The 23,079-nt window shown below is 35.9% G+C and overlaps 1 protein-coding gene across 3 annotated transcripts in view; it reads right to left on the reverse strand.

Annotated features, from left to right (window-relative positions):
• Positions 1-7,420: 7,420 nt before the first annotated feature.
• The window catches only part of cnot4b (CCR4-NOT transcription complex, subunit 4b), a 38,629-nt gene continuing 22,970 nt past the window's right edge, over positions 7,421-23,079 (reverse strand). The window contains exons 12-13 of one of the 3 annotated variants that reach the window (XM_087246328.2): positions 13,340-13,561; positions 7,421-9,406 (exon numbers count right to left, since the gene is read on the reverse strand). In XM_087246328.2, coding sequence (XP_087102454.2) covers positions 9,093-9,406; positions 13,340-13,561 — 536 coding nt within the window. In that variant the 3' untranslated portion in view covers positions 7,421-9,092. Of the gene's footprint in view, positions 9,407-10,327; positions 12,791-13,257; positions 13,562-23,079 lie in introns of those variants that run through there. The other 2 variants (NM_201169.1, XM_087246327.2) reach the window with 2 other exon arrangements.

Here is a 23,079-nt window from a genome sequence, read left to right on the forward strand (position 1 = left end):
ACCGCAGGCTTTTGATGTTGCCATCCACTCTGCAGATCTCTCGCACGCCCCCATCCTGAATGTAACTCCAAACCATGACTTTTCCTTCAACAAACTTGACTGGCTTCTGTGAGAATCGTGGGTTCATGCAGGTTCCAATAAGGAGTATTAATGATGATTCAGATGCAGTTCAACAGATGATTCATCTAAACAAAAATCTACCTTCTAACACTTTTCCAAATGATCAACTAGAATTGTTGTTATTTGTTGCTCTTAAAACTGGGATCAACGACAAGACTTTTGTCAGGTGGTGTATAGTTACAAGAATGTCTAAAAATAGTGTTTTGCTTTTAGAACTATTAAATGTGCAACCAAAATTTGGTGAGAAACCATTTCAAATGTCTTTTTTTTTCTCTTTGGGCATCACAGAATAAAGAAAATGAGATGAAAATCAGATGTATAAGGGTAAAAGATAAAAACTGGTTTTCTAACACTACAATAAAAAAGTAAAGAGCTCTGATATGTCTCCTACTCACTAACATTTGTTTACAATTTAATTGTATCAGAGAAAAAAAAACATTAATGATAACAAAAAAACTAAACAAAACAAACAAAAAAAAAGATCGTTTTTGTCATGATTTAGAAAAGGCATCTACTAAAAAATGACATTCAGCACAGAAATTTAAAAACCAAATATCTGCATATTAAGTACAATAATCAATCTTATCACTATTTAATATGATGTACTCATTAAAATATCTAAAATATTGAGTCAGAATTATTCAATCGTATTATTTTTACATAAATATTACGCTGAATGGCAATGAAACATTAAGTCGAATGTATTTTTATGTATTATAAGTAATGTATTTTAGCATTTTATGTTAACAAAAGCCATTTGCAACATTAAAAGTGGACACTTTCACTGCAAAAAAATCCCTTTCCTACTTAGTTACTTACTTTTTGTCTTATTTCCATTACTTTAAAACACTTACTTTACTTAGTTGTCTAATTTCTAGTCCAGATATCTATAAAAAAAATAAAATAAAATTAATCAAGAAGCATTTTCAGAAGTCTTGTTTTCAGAAATAAAATGTCAAAATTAAGTGGGTTTTTCCTTTAAATGAGCAAAATAATCTGCCAACGGGGTAAGCAAAATAAACTTGATCCAAAACAGATATAATAAAGATTAAATCAAATAAATCAAATAAAGATTTGATTAAATAAAATATATTGATAAAAAATTACTTACAATGTACACCAAAATGAGCGAATAACACTTTAATATGATGTACTCATTGAGATATATACGAAAAAAAGAACAAGTCTGGAAGTTTAAGACTAATAGTTTAGCATTTTATGTTAACTAAAGCTATTCATAACACTAAAGTGGACAATATACTTTGTGTATCGATGAAAATCACTAACCTGGACACCAAAAAAAGAGCGTCTCATCTATTCATGCTTGTAGAAGAAAGGTGTTCAATTCTGCCAACAGATCGCCAACATTCAAATAGAGAATTGGAAGCTGCTAATCATCATAAAGAACTTAATTAGTTATCAAACACAAGCAACTCAGCATCACAGTTTGCATTAACGTTCAGGCTTACCTTGACAACCATAAAGTGGTTATGAAAGAAACAGCTGGACTCTAGAGTTTCCACTGCATTCATGCGTGATACAAGCTGCCAGGCGAGGTTTCACAAAGCTGTCACAAACTAAAACTGAAAATCCCAGCCCAACTTCCATTTCATGGGGGTCTTTGGCCATCAAATTTTCACTCCACTTTGATGAAGCGAGTTCATGGAGAGCATTCAGAGGAGCTTTCTGCCATATTTATGTGCGATTTGTGAGCCGGCGTTCAAGTGAAAAGACTTTGTTGCATGCTGACAATGCAATTGGCCATGAAATTACATAAACACCCAGCCTCACACACACACACACACACACACACACACACACAAAATCTTTACACTTTCCAGAAGCACAGCCCGAAGACAAATCGACCAAACGCAGAAAAAACCCTCCATAAAATGTGCATAAGTACACAATAACAATCTGGTTTTTCACAGGCGTCTTGCAACAAACCCATCTGGTCTTATATAAGATAGTGTTCCTTGACACACTTTGGAGGAAAATATTTATTTCAGTCCACGGATTACGCTCCCAGGCGGAGGCATAAATGGGGTCAGCCGCTGGTTGTAGACTCTCAAACAAAACCAATACGCGCACGGTCCTGCCGGAGAATTACATTTCATTCCTCCTTCCCTTTCTTTCGCGAAGCATCGAGGGGTGTTCAATCACGGAGGATGAAGACATCAAAGAGCACCGAAGGGCAGATGTTCACTTCACACGCCAAGAATAAACACTTTCAATTATGGTTTAATTGGCATCCGTCCTAGACTGAGTCTCGGAAAGAGAGCAGGTAGCGGCATCTCATAAGCGTCGTATGGATCATTGAGGTGCTTATAAGGGGAACATTTCTGGAAAACTGCGGTAATGAATACAAACTAACTGTCAGAGCAGGACATTTTAAAGACCGTCCCGTCATAAGTGTGTTTGGTGATGAATGGGTGCCGGATTGTGGGTTTTCTTATTATATTCATGCAAATGTGTTTACATCACAGCCAACAGTTTGTTTGGTTTTATTTGGTTGAATGGGGAGGGATGGGGGGGGGGGAAACATGATTATTTTTGTCTTTAAAATGTAAAAATATAAACTGAAGATCAAAAAAAAAAAAAAGTAGCAGAATCGGTGAACTGCAACTTTTTCAAATGAGACACTGACGCCTAAAGGTTCATCGGATCTTTTTCATCAGTAATGTGTCTGTCGAGTACCTGAAAATAAAAACATATGAATAAAACTGTTTAAAAAAAATTATGTTGAAGAAAAAAAAATCTGAGAAAATAAATCCTGGAAAAATGTTAAAACTGTGGAATGTAATATCATTACAAGAATAAAAATCATTGTTGTGTTTATTTGAATGGTATATTTACATTTGTTACTGTGCTTACCTGTAAGTTGTGAGGCTCTTAGGGTGTACTCGCACTAGATACAGTTGCCTTGAACCGTGCTGAAGCGCGGTTGTCCCCTTTCCCCTTCACTCGCACTGCATTTTGCCTTCTGAACCTGAACTTGCTTACGTCATCGATGATGCGACTATTCAGTTTAACAGGCAGAGCAGCGCTCTCGCTCAGCACAGTGGAGATTGCTTTAGTTTTATCGTTTTAGCTGTTTATATAGTCTGAGGAATATGGTTATCACAATTATTACTTATTCATTCATTTACAAAAAGACATTACTAGATCAGTGGTTCCCAAACTAAACTTTTAGTTGCAGCAGTTTCTTTTCATGCAACAGAAACGCGGCCTTTACGATTAATTATCCGTGATGAATTAAAGCACGGTTAATAGTGAAATCGGTTAATCGCTGCACCTTTAATGTCATTTACCAGTTTGAAACTTTAAAATATTGCAAAAAAACTAAAGATTTACCATAAATATTTACAAAAGTGGCCTACAATTTCTGGCTAAGGCAAAAAATGCCCTTCATTATTAATCCTTTATGAATGCTGTGATAAGTGTCCATTCAAAGCATTCACAGTGTCCACCTGATCTGTAAAGTCTCACAAAAGCTAAATTTTAGGCCTTAAAACATCTTAAATCTACTGAAATATTGTGTTGTAGGTCTTAATCTTTTTTTTTTAACAAATCGTAACTTTCCTTTGTTCACATAAAGCTACCCAATCTGGCCATTAACACCCAAACAAATCACCAACAATCCATCTCAATAAATAATTTAAATTTTAAATTATTGGCCATAATGGTTTAATTATTTTCCTTAAAATAACATTTGTTTTAAAGTTTTCCAAGTATTTACTGTAGTAGACTGTATATATTTATTATCAAACTTTTGTTATATTAAATGTATTAAATTATAATCAGTTTTTAATAAGGCAAGTAAACATATTTTCCAATTGGGACTTACAAAAATAATCCTTAGCGTTTAAACCCTGTATACGTCTAAAATTTTATTCATAATAGTCTAAAAAAAGTCTTTACCTTGGTGAAACCCGCAGAAACCCTGATCACATCAAGACAAATGTGGAGGTGATCCAGGGTCACAAAGGGTAGATAATTTAAAAAAAAAACCACACAAATTTCAAATAAAGGGGTAAAAAACGCCCCTGTAGATTTAAACGGAGCTATTACGACTCTCATGATTAAAGATAAATGTGAAAAATGAATGTAAGAATCAATTTATAGCACTGTATTTTTATCTGTGCACTTTGTATTTGCACTTTTAGCAGCTTTAAGAAAGTACTGTTGACCTCAAGATGTGTTCAGCTAAGTAAACCGTGAAAACAGAGAATATTTGACATGAAAAGTCTCTAGAAATCAATTATGGGGCAAATTTTGTCTCATAAATTTAAATATTTTTTAGATTTCGGGCATTTTGTAAACATTAACCCAATTTGTAAATACTACATTTTTTTGGTTACAATCGTAATGCTTTAATTGATATTAAGAACTTGAAAGCCATCTTAAAGCATTACAAAATAATCCAAATAAAAATGTTTAACTAGCAAAAAGCGTAATGACAAGGCGGCAAGACTCCGAGATCAGTAAAGTTCACTTGCTGACATTCAAGGCAAGTAAATTCACCATGGCAACAGATACGACGAGGCTATTATCTGATCAGCTGTGCAAACTGCTGAAACTGATCCACAGAGTCGAGCGAGAAAAGTACAAGGCTGGAAAAATAGAGGGCAAACTCATCAAAAGTGATAACAGCAGGAAAAAAATGACAGCGGCAATAACTAACTAGCTCTTGCACTAGATACGCAGGCCAAGAAAGAGTGCAAAACAAAAACAACTTACAGGCTCATTTAAAGAGATGAAAAGCCTATGTTTGAGGTTTGATGAATACTTCATGAATGCATTTAGAGCGAGGGCGCTGCTATGAATAACTACCTCTGATTAGGATGGGTTTGTGTGTGTTCTCCATCAGGCCTCTTGAGACAATGAGTATTGACCCTGCTGCTGTTGATGACGAGCGGCACAAACACAAGCCATTTAACTGCAGACTTTAGTTCCCTGCTTCGAGACGCTCAAATGATGGAGATAAGACACCAAAACGGATTAAAGGCCTGTTCAGAAGGAGGAAAAACAATGTAAAATAGCTATTTATTATTAAAGCAATTTAAACCAACTATAAAAGTAAACAAGCAAACTGAGTTGTAAAAATTAAGGTACTTACTGTATATTCAGTTGCAATAATGTCATCGGAATTGCAACTAGTATTCAATTGCAATTGCAACTTGTAACAGCATTCACGTCCTTGTACAACCATGTGGAAATTGGTAATCCTATGAGTGCTACGTTGTCGTCGTCACTTTGAAATTGCGTAATTGAGACTACAAGAGTTTAGTTTTTATTGTTGATAGGTACTGAATGTCAACAGCAACCTGAACCAATTCATACTTTTCAAACCAAAGCCGAAATACTTTTATATGGCTTTCACTCGCAACAGACACTTTTGGTTTTAGCGACACTGGTGGCCATTAAATAAACTGCAGCCTGAAAAAAGGTCTGCATTCCCACGGTGCAGATTCGATCAGATTTCTTGAGGCACCGGAATAAATTTCTGGCACAAAGTCAGAATTGTGAGATATAAACCAACAAATCTAAGAATTTTAATTGTAATTATTCAACTCAAAATTGCAAGTTGCAACAGTTCTGAGAAAAAGAGATCGAACTCCAAATAATTGGTTTGCATTTTTAAATAGTTTTTTACCATTTTTATTTTTTGATTGCTACTAAATGTCAATGACAACCTGAACCAATTATTTTTCAAACCAAAGCCGAAATACTTTTATATGGCTTTCACTCGCAACAGAAACTTTGTTTAAGCGACACTGGTGGCTATTAAATGAACTGCAGCCTGCAACAAAACTGAATATACAGCGGAAGCAGTCAGGTGTGGAATAAAACCATGCATGAGTGGGACTATAAAAACAGTCCCGTGCAGACCTCTAGCCTGCAACTTATTACTCGTGCAGAGATGTTGCGCATAAAAAATTTACATGATTTAATGACCAGATATATTTACGGTGAAGTTTTATTTATTTATTTTAAACATTTGTTTGTTAGACCGCATATAGAAGGCATCGCACAATGATTTATACTAAAAGGAACGTCTAGACATAGTCTGGAATTTTTAGTTGTCTCCACAAACTATTGCATGATAAAAATTCACAATTTTGATTTATTTGAACACAATTTAGGTTTAAATTCAGAATTGTGAGATATAAAGCAGCTGTAAGAACTTTTACTGTCTCAGATTTGCAAGTTGCATTAGTTCTGAAAAAAATAGATCAAACTCCAAATAATTAGTTTGCTTTCAAAATTCTGCTTTTCTCTTGTAATTGCAAGATTCACAATTAACTTTTTAACTTAATTAACCAGCAAATATGAGCTCAAATCTCAAAATTCTGAAAAAAAGGTATATGCGTGATCATAATTACTAATATATATATATATATATATATATATATATAATTTTTTATTTTTAATTGCAGAAATGACATCCAGTTAACGCTCGGGCCAAAAATAGAGATTAGATTAGATTAAATATTCAAAGATATTTAACTCAAATACTCCAGCTGTGAAGTTAACTATAGCACGAGCAGTCTCATTAGTTCAGAAATCGGAGTACACTGCACTGATTCAGTAGTGTGCTGCTGAGTAAGTTGTGCGAGAACCACTGGCCTCCAACTAGAGTGATTTGAGGTCCTGGCTCATTGAACTAATTATGCCATTAAATAACGCTGTAATACATATGCAAATCATCTTAAGGTGATAGAACGGAAATGAGGCACTCGATCATTCAGTCTCTCTCTATACATATTGACTCAAGCACCCTATGTGGGAATACATTAAGAATTTGGGTCATTATAGCCGAGGCCTTGGAGAAATGCATGGCCAGTTGTTGCAGTTTCAGTATTGCATATTTGCTGGCAGCTTCCACTGCCAATTAGATCAGCACTGCAGTAATTTAGGCATGAGAGCATGACAGAGTGCCTCTGCTGAGCGTTTGAAAGAAGAGCGCTCGGTAAGCGCACAGCGAACGCCTAATGCACTCTTGACATTATCTGGGAGCTGCTGCCTCTTTACTGAGATAAAGTTAATTGGGCCGCACCAAACGGATTTGAAGGCTCATGCACAGGAGGCTGGTATTGACACCTACTAGAGGGAACACACACAAAAAAAGTGCCACAAACCCTCTTTTCGAGACCAAATCATTCTCAAAGGAGTAATTGTCATCAACTGTGATGCAATTGAGGAGGACGTGTCCGAGTACCAAACGAGAGTGGGACATCTCGAAGTACTAAGGTGCAAAGAAAATTGAAGGCTGATAGACAAAAATGAGAAACATCGCTTAGACTCAAGCATGACATTTCGTCTTTTATTTAAGATTTAGTTTTATGTTCCTCCAGACCTGTAGAGAGGTACAACTTCCTTCAACCTTTTTTTTTGTTTCTTACATTTTAGCACTGTGTAAACCCCAAAGTTAAACTGTATTGGTTTCGTTTCATTCGTTCCACTTGAATACTGTTGAATGCCGAGTGGTCGGCGGCAACCTACACAGCTGATAAAGGATTAAGACCATTTAAAAAAACTGAAATGGTAGGGTCGTGTTTGTGGGGGGGGGGTGCAAGTAGGAGTGACGAACAGTGTTAACAGTCCCAGACAAGACCCCAGTGTATTGCCAAAACCTTAGTTGCCCAGTAGCGCCGCTATCCCAGCTTTCCGTTGTATCGCTTTTGTTGAAAAAATAAACGTGCAAAGCAACTGCTACAGACACAAACAGCATGATCACATCAACTTCTGTAATGTTCGCTCAGCCATTATCATTCGAAAGCCCTTTAACACAGATTATTTTCTTCACTCACCCACCAAATCTCAATCACCCACCAAGTTTCACTCTATGAACTCACATTTAAAATGCCGCCACACTTCAACTCTAGATCTATTTCCCAAAACTCTGGACACCTCGCACACCTTCAAGTTTTTTCAGGGAGCATAGTCAAGCGTAAACACTGATTAGGCCACGTACGTCGAGGCAGCTATGAGAAACACCACACAGTGGTGTCTCTTGCTACACGAGCCCTGCGATTGAAAAGGGTCCGTGTTACCCAACTCTCAATTCCTCTTAATTTCGCAACGCGCCGCCCTCTGATACAGAGTTTAACCGAAGAGTTGCGATCTAAAGCGGAAGACCCTTTGACCAACCAGGCAATTTGGTGGAAGGGTCAAAAGGCAAAGGCCTGCATCCATCTACAGCTAAATGCCACGTTGAGAGTGGGCACCATGTTTAGAACCCTTAAAAATGCATCTCCCTTTTACCAAAGGGCACAAAAAGGTAGAACAAAGTTGAAGGCTAAAGATCCTGGGTAAAAGTGCTTTTTGCTTCGCCATCATTATGCCTTTGATCCGTCAGAATAATGGAAGTCAAGTACTCTTCTGATCAAACACAAAATCTGAAGCCCTGTTTTGATTTCGGGTATCTACTTGATTGCTTCGAAGCATGGCTTTAAGGACTCTCACAGGAAGAAGCTCCTCTGTTGTGCAGATGGACGAACAGGTGCTGTTCTTTTTTTGGTTTAGCTTTTGAAGGCAGACACTTAGTTCTAAATCAAGACACTTTTTGTTTGATTCCTTCCATTTGGTTCCAATGGAATTTCTGGGAAACGCATCTGGCGTGATTCGGATTTCCACAAATGATGCATTGACGTTATCATGACAAATTACAAAGGAGTTACTTTAGGCCCCGTAACTGTGGAAAACTTACTTGTTATGCTTTGCTGTGACAACTGTCTCGTTTTTGCAACCGTTTGAAATGGGAAAGCTGGAACAGAGCGATTGGGCAACAAGGAATAAAGAAAGACTAAACCGTGAGAAACATAAATCCAGGAACGGACTAAAAATGAGTGCAAGATGAAATGAGAAAACAATACATAATCTTGTTATTTTGTTAATAACTTTGCACTGATTCATCTGCCGTGTTTGTCGGCTGTTCTTCGGATGAGGGGAATAGGATTTCACAGTTCCTAATGGCGTTCCATGCCGGCACTCTGTAGCAGATCTGTGGAGGCCTGGGCTGAGGCTCTGAAGGCGGTCTGGAAGCCTGGGGGAGGCGAGTGGAATTGGGTGGCGGGGTTGGCTGTGGCTGTGGTCGGATAAGGGCTCCAGCCGGCTCTGTGGGGGAACTGGGCTCCAAAGGGGCCGCTGTGAGGGGGCTGAGGGGGCACTGTGGACCCAGAAGGGACGTCCATCTCTGTGAGCGCCTGCAAGGATTTGAGCCAGTGTGGAGGATTGTCATCCTGCAGAGAGTCCAGACTGTTGCCTGAGGACGCTGGGATACCTGAGAGGAGCAGTGATTGGAGAAATGGGACATAGAACATTTTTAATACTCTAAACTTTCAATGGTTTTAAATAGTTTAAACTTAAGTTGAAATGGCATTAATGTAGTAACAGAGTATAAACAGAAACCAAAGAGCGAAATTCAATACCTTTTAAGACCTTTTTAAGAATATTTCAATAAATTTAAGGACCTTATAACCACTTTTCAGTGGTTATACTGGCGAGATTTTAACTTGCAGTATATTAATTGAATATTTATGTAAGAAGACAATTTAAAACTAAAACTAATTCATATACTGAATAAAGATCTATTAAATCAAGCTAATTCAGCAGGTTGGCGCCTATAGAGCTGCAGAAATAATGGTGTTGCCTTGATTACTGCACTAAACAAAGCAGCATGATGTCAAATCTAGCAAGATTTTAGTGACTTCATAAACTACACAGCATCCTGATATTCACAGATTTAATTTAGCATTTTAATTTAGCATGCAACTATACATGGCATGATCAAAAATTATATAAAATTCAATACCTTTAATACTTTTTAAAGGCCATAAATTTCTCTTCACTCATTTATCAACTTTTAATACTTTTTAAGACCCTGTGGACACCCTAAATAAAGCAAAGGTTTTCTAGAATACATGTGTACACATTATTATTTTAGCCATTATTTATTAATCTGGACCACAAAACCAGTCGTAGGTGTCTATTCTTTGAAATTGAGATATATACTAAAACATGAATACATTTGCTTTTTTACTGATGTAGGACTTGTTAGGAAATGCCTAACTGAATTACCTAAATTAACTGCTTAGCAATGCACATAGAAATTGAGCTTTGATTTATTTAAAGCAGGAAATTTACTAAATATCTTTATAGAGAACGATCACATTCTATTTTTTTTTTTTTTTTTGTTACCCATGCAATGTATTTTGGGCAGCTGCCAAAGATATAGCTGTGAAACTTGAGGTGTTGTGGTCCAGGATCAAATAAATCAGAGTTTTCATAGAGTCACATTGCATAATATCTTTCAACTCATATTAACCTTGCTGTGTTTTGGGAGGAAAATTGTTCAATTATTTTTATTATAATATATTTTTTTTACTAGACTTTATTAGGCTCTCTACAATAACATCTTCCATGTCTACTTTTACCCAATAAAAATAACATTTTATCATGTGGTTCACTAATCATTTTAAGTTTCTTCTTCCATCTTTAATGAAGCCTTCATTGTGATAAAGACGCACTGACACTTATAATTTACACCATGAGGTTGTAAAAAAAGACATAAAAACACATTTATAACAAACGTTTAAAACATCACAAAAGTATATTCATTAAATTAGTAGATCTAGTAAAATAAATCCCCCCAAAACAAAGTGGATTTTCACTAAAAGAGGGAATTAAATCACTTTAAATAGCCACACGCTGTGCTAAAAAGGACTGAACAATAGCTTGCTTTGTCAACAAACCCTCCGGATTTTTTTAGTTGATGCCAAGTAGGAATCCATTTATCATGTTAGCGACATGATTAAGGATATTTTAAAATCATTTGCCATAATGGGATTAATTACATTAGGAAACAGGGGCGTTTTTGGGTGCTTTTACACCACTTTAAACATGCCGGCCTGCTGCAGGCTATTAATTCCAAACCCCCTGTGGATGATGAATGCTGCAGGCACCCAGACAACATCCGTGACATCCATACAGATTGCAACTTCAACCTTAGGGAGCAACAGATAAGGCGCTGCTATATCCCTTCAACCCGGGAAACAAAAAAAATAGATAAATATGGCAAAACTTTCCTTGAAGTATTGATTACAAATACATCTGCTCAATTCAGTTTTTGAAAACTCTGTTTAAGCAATGCCACACAGAAGAATGCTATAAACATTCACTGCATGTTTAACCACTCTGTATATCGATTGCTAGTGTTTGTGAAGTATTCTTGTGTGATATCTGATTTAGTCCACATGGATGCTTTAGACCGCCTGAAAGTGCAGGAGATCGAACTGATCTGGAACACGTGGCCTCTTCTGTGGCCCTTAAAATGCCTTTACAACTCTGACATTTTTAGTGAAAAGGTTAGAGAATAAATGTTTAAAAGACTGAATGCATTATTCATTTCGGCTCCCAAAGGCACAATTCGAACAGTGCTAGTATTTCCTAAAGAGTTTAGATAAATTAGCTTTACAGATGTGTTTTGTGGTTAACCCTCTCGGAATTTATTTATATATTAAAATGTCAACATTTTATTTACCTATTTTTTGTGTATGTGTGTGTGCATGATAGATTTATTAGAGATTAATTATTCACAATCTAATCACTCTAACTTTCCTTTTGTAAACAGAATCTGAATGTCTTTCCAAGCCATTTTAGACGGAAATAGGTTTATTAATGTCCTTTCTTGATCTCTTTCAAAATATAAACAAAAGGTGAGTAATGACAAAGACAATAGAATACACAAGATGTGTTACTCGTATAGTTTTGAATAGAGAAAAGTGTAGCGGTCAATCTGGCGAATAAAGCCCTGCCTTCTAGTAGAGGAGCCAATCAGCGATCGCCACAGGCTGAGGATTCTCCGCAGGAGGGGCTCAGACTAGACACAAGTTTCTGTAGATTGTGACTTAAACATTTAGAAAGGAAACTAAAGAGACATTTTTTATTTTATTTTGATGGTGATTCCATACATTTAAATCACAAGCTTGAGAATTTGAGGTTTCCCCAATTCAAACAGAATGCCCGAGTATACTGCCTGTAAGGCTATTCAAGGATGGCTGTTAAGATAATCGACTTGCCTTAAAGCAACTTTGGTAATGACTTGTTAGAGAAATGCATTTCCTTTAGGTTTCTTTTTTTCTGGATATATCTATTAAATGGTTTTGCCATTTAATTTGTTCGTTAACATTTCAATAAATTTTCCCAAGCCTCTTTAGAGCTTTCCTTTTTTTTCTATTATTCTTTTGTAAAGACTGTACCTGAGCAATTCCAGTGTTATGGGTGTGACATCTGCAGTAAAAACGTAACAACAAACTCACGGAGAAAGTATGTCAACATAACATTGATGCATCTGTTACATCAAAAAGTTATCAGAAAAATATAAACATGCGTTATGGATGCGACCAAAAAAGTATGTGAGCTTGCAGTATACAACATACTTTGTAGGAATTCTGCAAATTAAACTGCACAACCCAAACGAAATAATGTTAATCAATAGATAAGAGTAATTTTACACTTTTGCATTTAGGCAAAATCTTTGTTATGAATGTGACATCTTCGTTTCGGATGTGACGAGTGAAACTGGCACTAGTTTGACTTTGGTATGTGAAATATAATTGTTTGAAAACATTGACAGACATTGAGTATTTTTTGCAGTAAGTAGTCCCTCGCCATAAAGCAGTTCACCTTTGGCAGTCTCGCAGATTTTTTTTGTGCAATTTGACATGCCTTTTTTTTTTTACAGCGCACTGTGTTCTGCATCCTGATTGGCTGTAGACCATTGTCAATCAATCTCCTCTATGCAGTGTCTCCTGCACAGTACAGAATGCGTTCAGCAGCTTGTCAACACGCTAGCAGTATGACTCTGAAGTGCTGTGCTGTATGTTTGCAAGTTTTCTCCCCAACAAACCTCACAATGTCGACGAAACATTCTGCATCAAAGGCACCTACGATAGCACCCAAACAGCAGAGGAAGAGGCTAGTGTATAAAGATTGTAGTGAGGAGTTTTACAACCTTAAAACATCTTTAATAATTGCAAAAAATACTCTGTCATTTCACCTATTGCGGACTATTTTTAGAACGTAACTTCTGTGATTAACGAGGGACCACTGTACTGTAAAATACAAGCCTACACAAACAACTTGGAAAGGGTTTCACTTTTTTGTGAACTATTTTTTTTGATGGCAAGGTTGATGTTTGCATGGAATTGCTCACCTGTGATGATGGCGGGGTCCATCCAGCTGGCTGTGCCGTCCCAGCTAAGGCTGTGTGAGATGCCGCCTGTGTGGTTCATGCTGGAGGAGGAAGAGGATGAAGATGACGAAGATGAAGAGGAGTTAGGGAGTCCTCCGAAGTTGATGTTGATGTTGGGTAAAAGTGCTCTGAGCCCGTCCTGCCACTCCTTCACATTCAGACTTTCTACTGAGGTGCTGTTTTCTATTGGGAGAAGTGATGGTGGTGGTATCCAATTGCACCGATACATCAAACAAAGAGTGGGGACAACAGGAGAGATGAGAAAGAGAGAGAGAAAAAACACTGATCAGTTTCATCATTTTAGTTGAACACCACAAAAACAAGTGCTGCCAGCTTAAGTGTTAATTTGGTGTGATTCATTTAAGACAAAAAGTACAACCATTTAAATAAAGCTCTACAGAGCGCAACAGGATAGTTGCAATTTTGATTAAAATGAGACCCATGAAGTGCTTCAAAATATGCATTTTCATACGATCTTTGACAATCTCAACCGAAACGCAAAGACATGGTGAGAGAAAGAGTAGCTCCTCCCCTTTTTAAGCTAATAGTGATTGGTTTCTCACTGCTCTGCCAGTGAGTGGTGGCATAAAACTATTAATGCATTTTGGCGGAAGTGACAAACTACAAGCTTTGCATGTTGAATTCCAAAATGTGCACAATAATGATCAATTATAAACATTATTAGGGCCATAAAAATGACTCAATAAGGCACAATTACATCTAAAACCAATAGTATCTGGATGCAGCCTTTATGATGCAAGCTGGGATTGCATCACTCAGCGATGCAATGTCAGACACAATGCACTCAAATGGAGTGAGTGACCTCACTGTGAGGGGTAGGGGTGGGGTTAGGTGAGCCCATTAAAAAGCATTGGATGCAGCAGAGATTGCACTGCACCAGGTCTGCATTCAGACCCCTCTCTTTAAAACATATTACTACACATCTTTTAAATACAACAAAAAATATATTCCTCATAAACCGGTAATCATGTCTGATTTTTTTCTGGAATAAAAAAAAGTAATTTAAATCAAATTTGTTTCTTTTAATAATGTGCATTTCACTATTTTATGCATCTTGGGAATACTGTAAATCCATAATTTAGGAGATTTCCCAAAGTATGCACAATAATGCTCAATTATAAACATTAATAGTGCCATAAAATGCCTCAATAGTGCACAATTACATCTAAGAAATAATTATTGCCTGTATAGCGATAATGAAAAAAAAATGGAATTGCTTGAATTTCATTCGGGAAATCACATTGAGATGCATTAATGAAAGCTGGACTGTAGATTAATCACAGCTAAAGTAATAATGATGATTTATACTCGATTCAGCAAAAAACAACAGGTGATCTTTGGCTCCCTTCTGTGTCTACTTGGCCCTTCTAATGGAAGAATAATCATTATGAAGCCCTTTACTGTGCCGTTATTATTCAATTAGCTCCTCATTTATTTCCCTCCTCCTTCTTGTCATACTTGAAGGAGAGACGTGCAGCTTCAATAAAGCGGCGCTTCTTTTTGCTGGACTCGGGCCAAAATAAACCTTTTCTTCTTTAATCAGGCCAGTATTCTCCTAAGGTTTGCTTGTGCCCACAGGGAGGGAAGAAAACCAGGCAGCAAAGATGATGAAGAGGGGAATGGAGAGAAAGAAAGAGAGAGAATTGTAAAGACGCGGGGAATGGAGTGAAGGAGATAACAACCCTGGCAGCGAAAAAACAAGTCTTTAGCCTCTGAGCTTGACTTAAGACTCAGCAAACTTCTCTGGACACCTGCCTCCTACATCAGCTTCCCTCAAAGGATGGACAGCACATGAAGAGGCGATAAACAAGGTATGCTGTCGAGGTTTGACAAAAATAACTTCAACACGAATGGCTTGTTTATGAAAAAGGGAATGTTGTTTATATCGGTGCTAATTATTTTAACGTGCGAGATTGTGGAGTACAGTGAGTGAAAGTCTGTCACATCAGGTTACATTACCTTATAATTCAATGTTCCAGAGTTAGTTATATAGCTTATAATGCAGTTACAGACTGTCTGGATGCATTATTTCAAGACATTTGTCAGGGTTTGATCTGCTCTTGTGTGTTGGAATGATTTCTTCTGTATTCCAAGCCTTCGTTTGCTAATTTCAATAACTAATTTTCTAATCAGTAACGGAGCCTTGTGTATTGTGTGTTTGGATGGGAGAGAACGTGCATGCTTTCCATAGAAAACAAACATGGAAATAGTAGTTTATATTCTTGTATTTAAGATATTTATTTGCTTGGTCTGAGGAATTTGGTTCTTAAGGCTTTAACAAGACCTGCTTGGAGCTACTTCAGCGGTGCCTTACCCAAATCATCTGCACACTAACTAGACTAGGGGTGTCCAAACTCTTTCCTGGAGGGCCGGTGCCCTGCTGAGTTTAGCTCCAACTTGCTTTACACACCTGCCAGGAGGTTTCTAATATATCTAGCAATAGCTTGATTAGCTGGATCAGGTGTGTTTGATTAGGGTTGGAGCTAGACTCTCCAGCAGACTGGCTCTTCAGGACTGAGCTTGGACACCCTTGCTTTAGACCATTCAACAATTAGAATTAAACAATTAACAGCCACACAACATAATATAAGAAGCAATAAACAAGGTATACTGTTGAAGTTTGGCAAAAAGTAACTTTAAACATGACTGGCTTGTTTATGAAAAACGAAATGCTGTTTAATTTGGTGCAAATTGTTTGACATGTGAGAGTGTGGATTATAATATGTGGTTATATAACCTTATAATTCAATAAACTGGAGTTAGTTATTCAGCTTATATCGCATTAACAGACTGTCTGGATGTACTATTTCAGGACATTTGTCAGGGTTTGTCCTGCTCTTGTGTTGGAAAGACTACTGTAGCTGTGCCTTACCCAAAAATATCTGCACATACTTTTGACCATTCAACAATCAGAATCAGTCTATTAACAGCCACATAGTATGACATACAATAAAACAAACTAAATCAAGATTTCCAGGAAATTATACAAGAGAGATATAAATTATTCTCTGGTTATAACCTCATCAGAATAAATAAGCAATTTTTGGGAGTTTGATTAATATTTGCAGATTAGTTTGCAAAAAAACTACTCATCCTTTTCAATGAATGATTGGTTTGATCATCTTTTTGTATCCCTCAAAATTTACAAGTCACTACAAATTGGCTATAAAGACACTTATGTAATAATTACAAAACAATTATAATTGTAATTTGAATTCTTTTTAATGTATCAAAAAATGTGATATAATTTTTAATCTTTAAAACTAGCTCAGTTAAATATAAGTGAATTTTAATTGTACTATTGTATTGAATTTTATTAGTAAGTTATAACTGAAGCTTTTGCATAAAAAATACATGGCTATTTAAAGATGAGACAACAGCTTGAAAAACAAAATGGAGAGAAAGAAAAAAAAAATACACGCTTAAAATTATAAATATATACATATATTATTATCTTTTAAATGTAGCTCTATAGTTAAGGCATAAGCCACACAGTGCAAAATGCAAGAGTATGAGGATCAGCAAGAAGATATTCTACAGGGACAATCTGCTGTTGAAAGGTCTTCAGACAATAAAGGTGCTCCGGGGCCAAGACACTAACACACTGATGCTGTCAAACAGGTCATGCTTGTAATTTAATTATTTTGCAACATGGGAATTTAAGGAGCAGACGGAGCTCCCTCTCTGACGCCATACGGCAGCATTTTATTCCTGAGATCAGACAAGGGTCAAACTATGGATGCTGCAAAGTCAGACCTGTGTTTATTACTCCATTAATCAATTAAAAGCAGACCTTAATGGGACTCAAACAAGGGATAAAGGTTTGGCTGGTTAGCATGAGCCTGTTCGCCCATGATGGAAGATGTAGATTAAAGAAAAACAATAAAAAATAAAAACATAAATAATGGTTTGTACATTGGTTGGAACCGTTAAAAGAAATGGCAATTTTGTATTGTTTATGAATGCTCAAATTGGTCAAACCAAGAAATCACAGAGGAGTTTCTACTGAGCACCAAATGTTGTTACTCAAAAAGGGGGAAAATTTCAAGAAACTGACTGAAAAATACGATTTAAATCTTAAAAAAATTCTTGAAAATGTGCTTGTTTATAGGGACTTCTATTCATATCTTAAGCTATGTTTATGTAAAAAAATGAAGTTTGCATCTCCAAAATGAAATATAAAAGTTATTAAAGTGTTTTTATTGACAGGTCAAAAACAAAAGAAAAAACAAGCAAAAAATGATTGACATTGGGGCTGCACCATATTGGAAAAATCTAAAACTGCAATATTTTATTTTGCTGCGATTTATATTGCGATATGAATACAATTTCACATTGAATCGCTCTATTTAGAATAAAATCATTAACTTTAATTGCAATAATCTTGTAGAGGAGTGAATCAAAGAAATTGCAAGAATAAACATAAGTGAAATATGTAGTCAGATATTAAGGTACATTAATGCGATACGATATTATCATGATATTTTGCCTCAGTTAACGATAAATCACTATACCATCGATACATCACAAGAAAACCATCCAAAATATACTATGATACTTGTAAATGAAAAGTGAAAAGGCATCAAAAAGTTATAAGATGAATTTCTTTTATTAACAGCGCATATATTCCTTTGAATTGCAACATTGATATACGTTTAATCCGCCACTTACGAGATTATGAGACGCACCACTTCATGCATATCACTATTTTGTCCTGGCCCTATTATTGAATGATCATATGTAATGTAAAACGCAAACAAAGTACATTCTTCACTGTTGATCAACTATAATAATCTCAAATCCGCATTGCAGATGCTGCGATGTGGCTATTGCGAATGTACACATTGCGATAACGATACTAATATTATATATTTTGCAGCCCTAATTGACATTTTTGGTATAAAGGTTGCTGACCTTTCCTATAAAAAGTTGTAGTTCTGTACAGTTTTATCTATTTTTATTGGCTTACTTTTGAGTACTATGGTGTGGTAGACCTGGTAGCACATCTACAGCTTCGTTGTTTGACGTCTATTTCAGTTCAGAAGAAATTTGATCTTCTTGAGATTATAAAGATCACATCCAACAAATCTGGTTATTCTCTGAATGGTGTGCGTCCTCATAATCAAATCATTGCAAACAAGCTATTAAAAACCTTTCGTTTTTAAAAGTGTATTATGACAACATAATAAAATACTAGCGATTATTTTGCGGTAGGTGTTTTCCCAGTGTCTGTTTCTACCACACATGCCAAATTAGCAGTGCTCATGCCTCAAACACTGAGAAAGCACCCTGCTCGCTTGGGAAAACGCTGAATTGGTTGTGCAGTCGATACGGCCAAACCTGCGCAGATAAACAAGTCAAGTGTGAGAACGAGCCAATATGAGAATCTAGACACTCAATATCAACACTTGAGGGCGACTGAGCTTTAATGAAACACTTCTGAAGAAGGAGATAAGATGAATGAGGTGTTGAATAAGGTGAATGCGCTGTTCTTTTTAAACCTCTCCGCAGTTCTTTCTTCTGATTGGGAAGCGCTCGTCCAGCCAAGTGTGTCAGGCATTAGCACAATCACCCATGTTTCCATTTGCATCCATGGATAAACAAGTGTTGTCATGTTTTATTTATGTGGAAGGGACAAAAAGCTAAACTCGGAATCACATCTGTGAGGTAAAGGCGCTGAATTTCTCTTGTGAGGTTGTGGAGTAAATATGTTTGCATTATTCAGCTTTCAGTGAATTATTGTTCTTATGTGATGGACAAAATATGCAGCTAGACTTTGTGTACAGAATATATTAAATCATAAAAACAACATGTAAATGTTAAATCGCAGATATTTTGTCTGATGAACTAAAGACAGTTTTATTATATTCTTTTAAAAAACAACAACTAGTAATATGGTTATCATCACTGATAAGAATGGTTTATTAATCCTTGTGTACGGTTCAAATTTATTACGCATTGTTTTATGTTCATGGCTGTTTTTGCCCCAATGACTTCCATTATAATGAGATTTTGTGTTTGCAAAGTCATGACAGCATACAATAATGCCTTCTTGATTGTTATTTTACCACTTCCCAATAGGAAAACCCACCAACAATCAAGAATACACGATAATATGCTTGATAATACAATCAAAAAATGTTGTTTCAATGAAAATTAATGGGGCAAAAACAGCCACGAATATAACGAAAGGTTAGTAAATTTGCCTAAAGTGTCTTTAAAAAGCATTTCAAAAGCAATCTTCAAAGCTTTTTTCCCAAGATGTGTCAAAATAAGATGCTTTACCAAAAATCATTTCATTTGCTGAAACACAGAGAAAGTATTGGCCAAATTAAGACTCAAAACTACCCCAGAGTGAATGAAAACATCTCCAACAGCACACAAGGGATAAATATTTGTATGTGATGTATAAGCATTTTTTTTTTCTTTTTGTGCATTATTTTGTCTGCATCAAATCAAAGTTAATTGAAGTGTCTTAAATGTTACAAATTCCTTTGTCAAAATGTGTGATTTCATTAAGTAACTGATAAGATGTTATACTAAATAATTTGCAATGTTTAAAAACTTTGCCACTGTCATCCAAACTATTAGGTATTATTCATTGGTCAAAGTATAAAGATTTAATTAGTACTTTAGATTGAATTAGCATTTCTGTGCTGTTCTGTGATCCTTAAACGATTCTTTAAATTATTCTAGACAAGAATAATACTTTTTTTTTTCTATTTTAAATATTTTTTTGTATTTTAGTTATTTTTACACAGACATTAATTGGTGTTTTCTGTAAATCATAAAAATCTATGATGGGTTACAAATTTTTTTATTGATTATCTGCATTCAGTTTTTTATATATTCATTTATACTGCAATTAAAAATAAGCAATTACATGTGCATTCTAATTTCCTAATCAGCATTACATTCGCATCATAAAAAAATAAGGCTGAGGCTGAATTTCAATTCTGCAGCCACCTCTGATCTGTGGTCAAATAGGATGATGAACCCATTCTTAAACCTTACTTTGCACTGCATTGACAATGATTGGAAGCTGCAACAGAAATGCCTTGAGATGCATGGTTTAAAATAATATTTACAGGCTATGCAAAAGTTATTTTATTTAAAAGAGATACTGCTTATGTTCTACTTTTAATATGAAAAACACTAAAAATGATTTACTTTGTTTCCAAAAGTGCAAGTTGTTTATTTTCACTTTTACTATTATACACTGTAAGACCCAACAGTCAACTTTACAAAATGAAATCAGAGTAGTTAACTCAAAATTGACTGAAAGTTAATTCTACTCATTTATAAGGAGTTTTGAACTCAGTGTTGAAGGTAATTAGTTAAATACCTCATTACTTCAACTTAAATGGTGCAAGTTTACAGTACTTATATAGATCAGTTTTTTTTTTAGGTTTTACTGTCCTCCGTTGGTTTGAGTTCTCTTCATTTATTGGGTTTTACTGTGCCCAAATGCCTTGATTTACTCAAATGGATTAAGTTCGCAGACTTGGCACCAGGGGTGGTCGGGCTTTTTCATATAGTCCGCCAAAAGTTATGAAATGCATTACCCATTAACATTAGGAATGCCGTGTCTCTGGACTGTTTTAAGAAGCTTCTTAAGACTCACCTTTTAAGCAGTGTTTTTAAAGTGTGATCAATTGTTATCTTACTTATTGTTATATATTCCTATTAATTGTTTGTACATTTTATTGTTTTTACCTTGTACGCGCTTTGAGCTTGAGAAAAGCGCATTACAAAAAAAATGTATTTTTATTATTATCATTACTTATCAGGATGAGTTTTTGAACTTAAATGGTTTGTTGCAATCAGTTTACTTAAACGGTTTGAGTTACCTTAACATTTTGGGTTTTGCAGAGTAATAAATAATCATAGATAATAGATAGTGTGTGTTTCCTTCAAGTAATGTACCCTTCATCCAAAAATCTCTCACTTGTAATAAGTGCTCATATTTACTGTAAAAACCTGTCAGCGAACTATAAGGGCAAAAAAAAATCATAAATAATCATTCATTAATCGTAATCAAGCTAAAATGTTTAATTAATCAAGACTTTCGATTTTTGGCCAAATCGCCCAGCCCAACTTATTAGTTAATTGATCAACTTATTTTTTCTTATTGAAATAATCCTTAACTACCTAAATCTACACTTCCCATGTAGCAGAAATCCCTCTCTCCCACTCAAACACATATCTAACAAGTTTTGTGTCTGCAAGTGTTGGCCCTCCAGCCTATTTTGGTATCTTGACTCTTCCTCGTAAATAATGCAACGCTCTCCTCCCAGGTCCTGTTCAGCTGCATCCTCTGGAGGACACCATTTCAAACAGGGAAGACCATTTCTCTCACCGAGACTCGTGGATTGAAGAAACAAACACAAAATACACTGTGCAGCACAACAGAGCCACAAAGCAAGCCAGCATCATTGAACAGGGTGGGGGAAGAACAAAAACAAAAACAAACCTTGGTTATTCATCGTTTCTATAAACAATGAAACCCTGAGGTCACAACCAATTTCCCTTTCCTTTTGCACCAATCAAAAGACACGTTAATCTTAAGAAGAAAGCATGCTGAAAAACAAACAGCATGTTAACAAATGCTACACTTCCACAGCGGTGTCAGCAGATTAGATTGTCTCGCATAAAAAGCCCTACAGCAGCACCGCAAGGAAACACTTTCTATTTAAATGAACTGAATTCTTGAAAGATCAATTCAGGACGAGGTTGGGGAGTAACTAACCAACTAACGCTAAAGCATTTTTCCAGCAATATAAAGCAAGCTCATGCCATTCTTGTCATCAAACTAGCTTCAAAGCTTTAGATTACGACTGGTTAAACTACAAACCTTAAACAATAAAAAAGCCAGTGTTTGCCAAAAGAGCGTGGTCACTGGAAGGATTCCATGGTTGAAGTTACGTTTTCATTGTGTTTAGTTATAATGGAGATGGAACATACGTAGACATACAACAGGGTTCAACGCTAAGGAATTTTTCTACTGGCCCGATTGGACCAGTGGTTCAGATTTTTACTTGCCCTGCCAAAATTTTCACTGGCCCCATACAAGAAATAAAAAAGTTAGGCACATATATTAAATAATGTTTCACGAAATAATGTCAGGCGGTTCATTCCACTGTGGTGACCCCAAATTAATAAAGGGACAAAACCGAAAAGTAAATGAATGAATGAAAATAATGTCAGTAGTTGAAGAATTTCAATATTTGAAAAATGTTAAAATATTTAGCAGTAAAATATAGTAGTATGAAAAACGTGCAGGTATTTTATTGCAAAACAAAAGGTGGCTGACTTAAAAGTGACGGCAAACTAAGCAAAACATCACCTTCATTTTTTTCGTCATGCTGTACCTGTTTAAATGTTTCCACAAAGTTAGAAAAGGACATTTCCTTTAGCCTAATAATTTAATGTCGCGGTCATGTTGCCGTCCATTAAGATTTAGTGACAAGGCAGCACTGCCCCGACCGAGCCAGTAACAATTCTGTCTACTGTCCCGAGCATCTCTCACACTGGCCCCGGGCCATTGGGCAGTCCTTAATGTTGAGCCCTGTACAAGTAAGCGAAACAGCAAAAAAAGAGGACTAATCAAGCCAAGTAGTGATACATATTATAGATTAGGGAAAAAACAACAACAACATTGCAGGTAAAGGCAAACAGTA

This window comes from Danio rerio, chromosome 4 (assembly GCF_052040795.2).
Source record: "Danio rerio strain M-AB ecotype USA chromosome 4, GRCz13ab, whole genome shotgun sequence".
Lineage (NCBI taxonomy): Eukaryota > Metazoa > Chordata > Actinopteri > Cypriniformes > Danionidae > Danio > Danio rerio.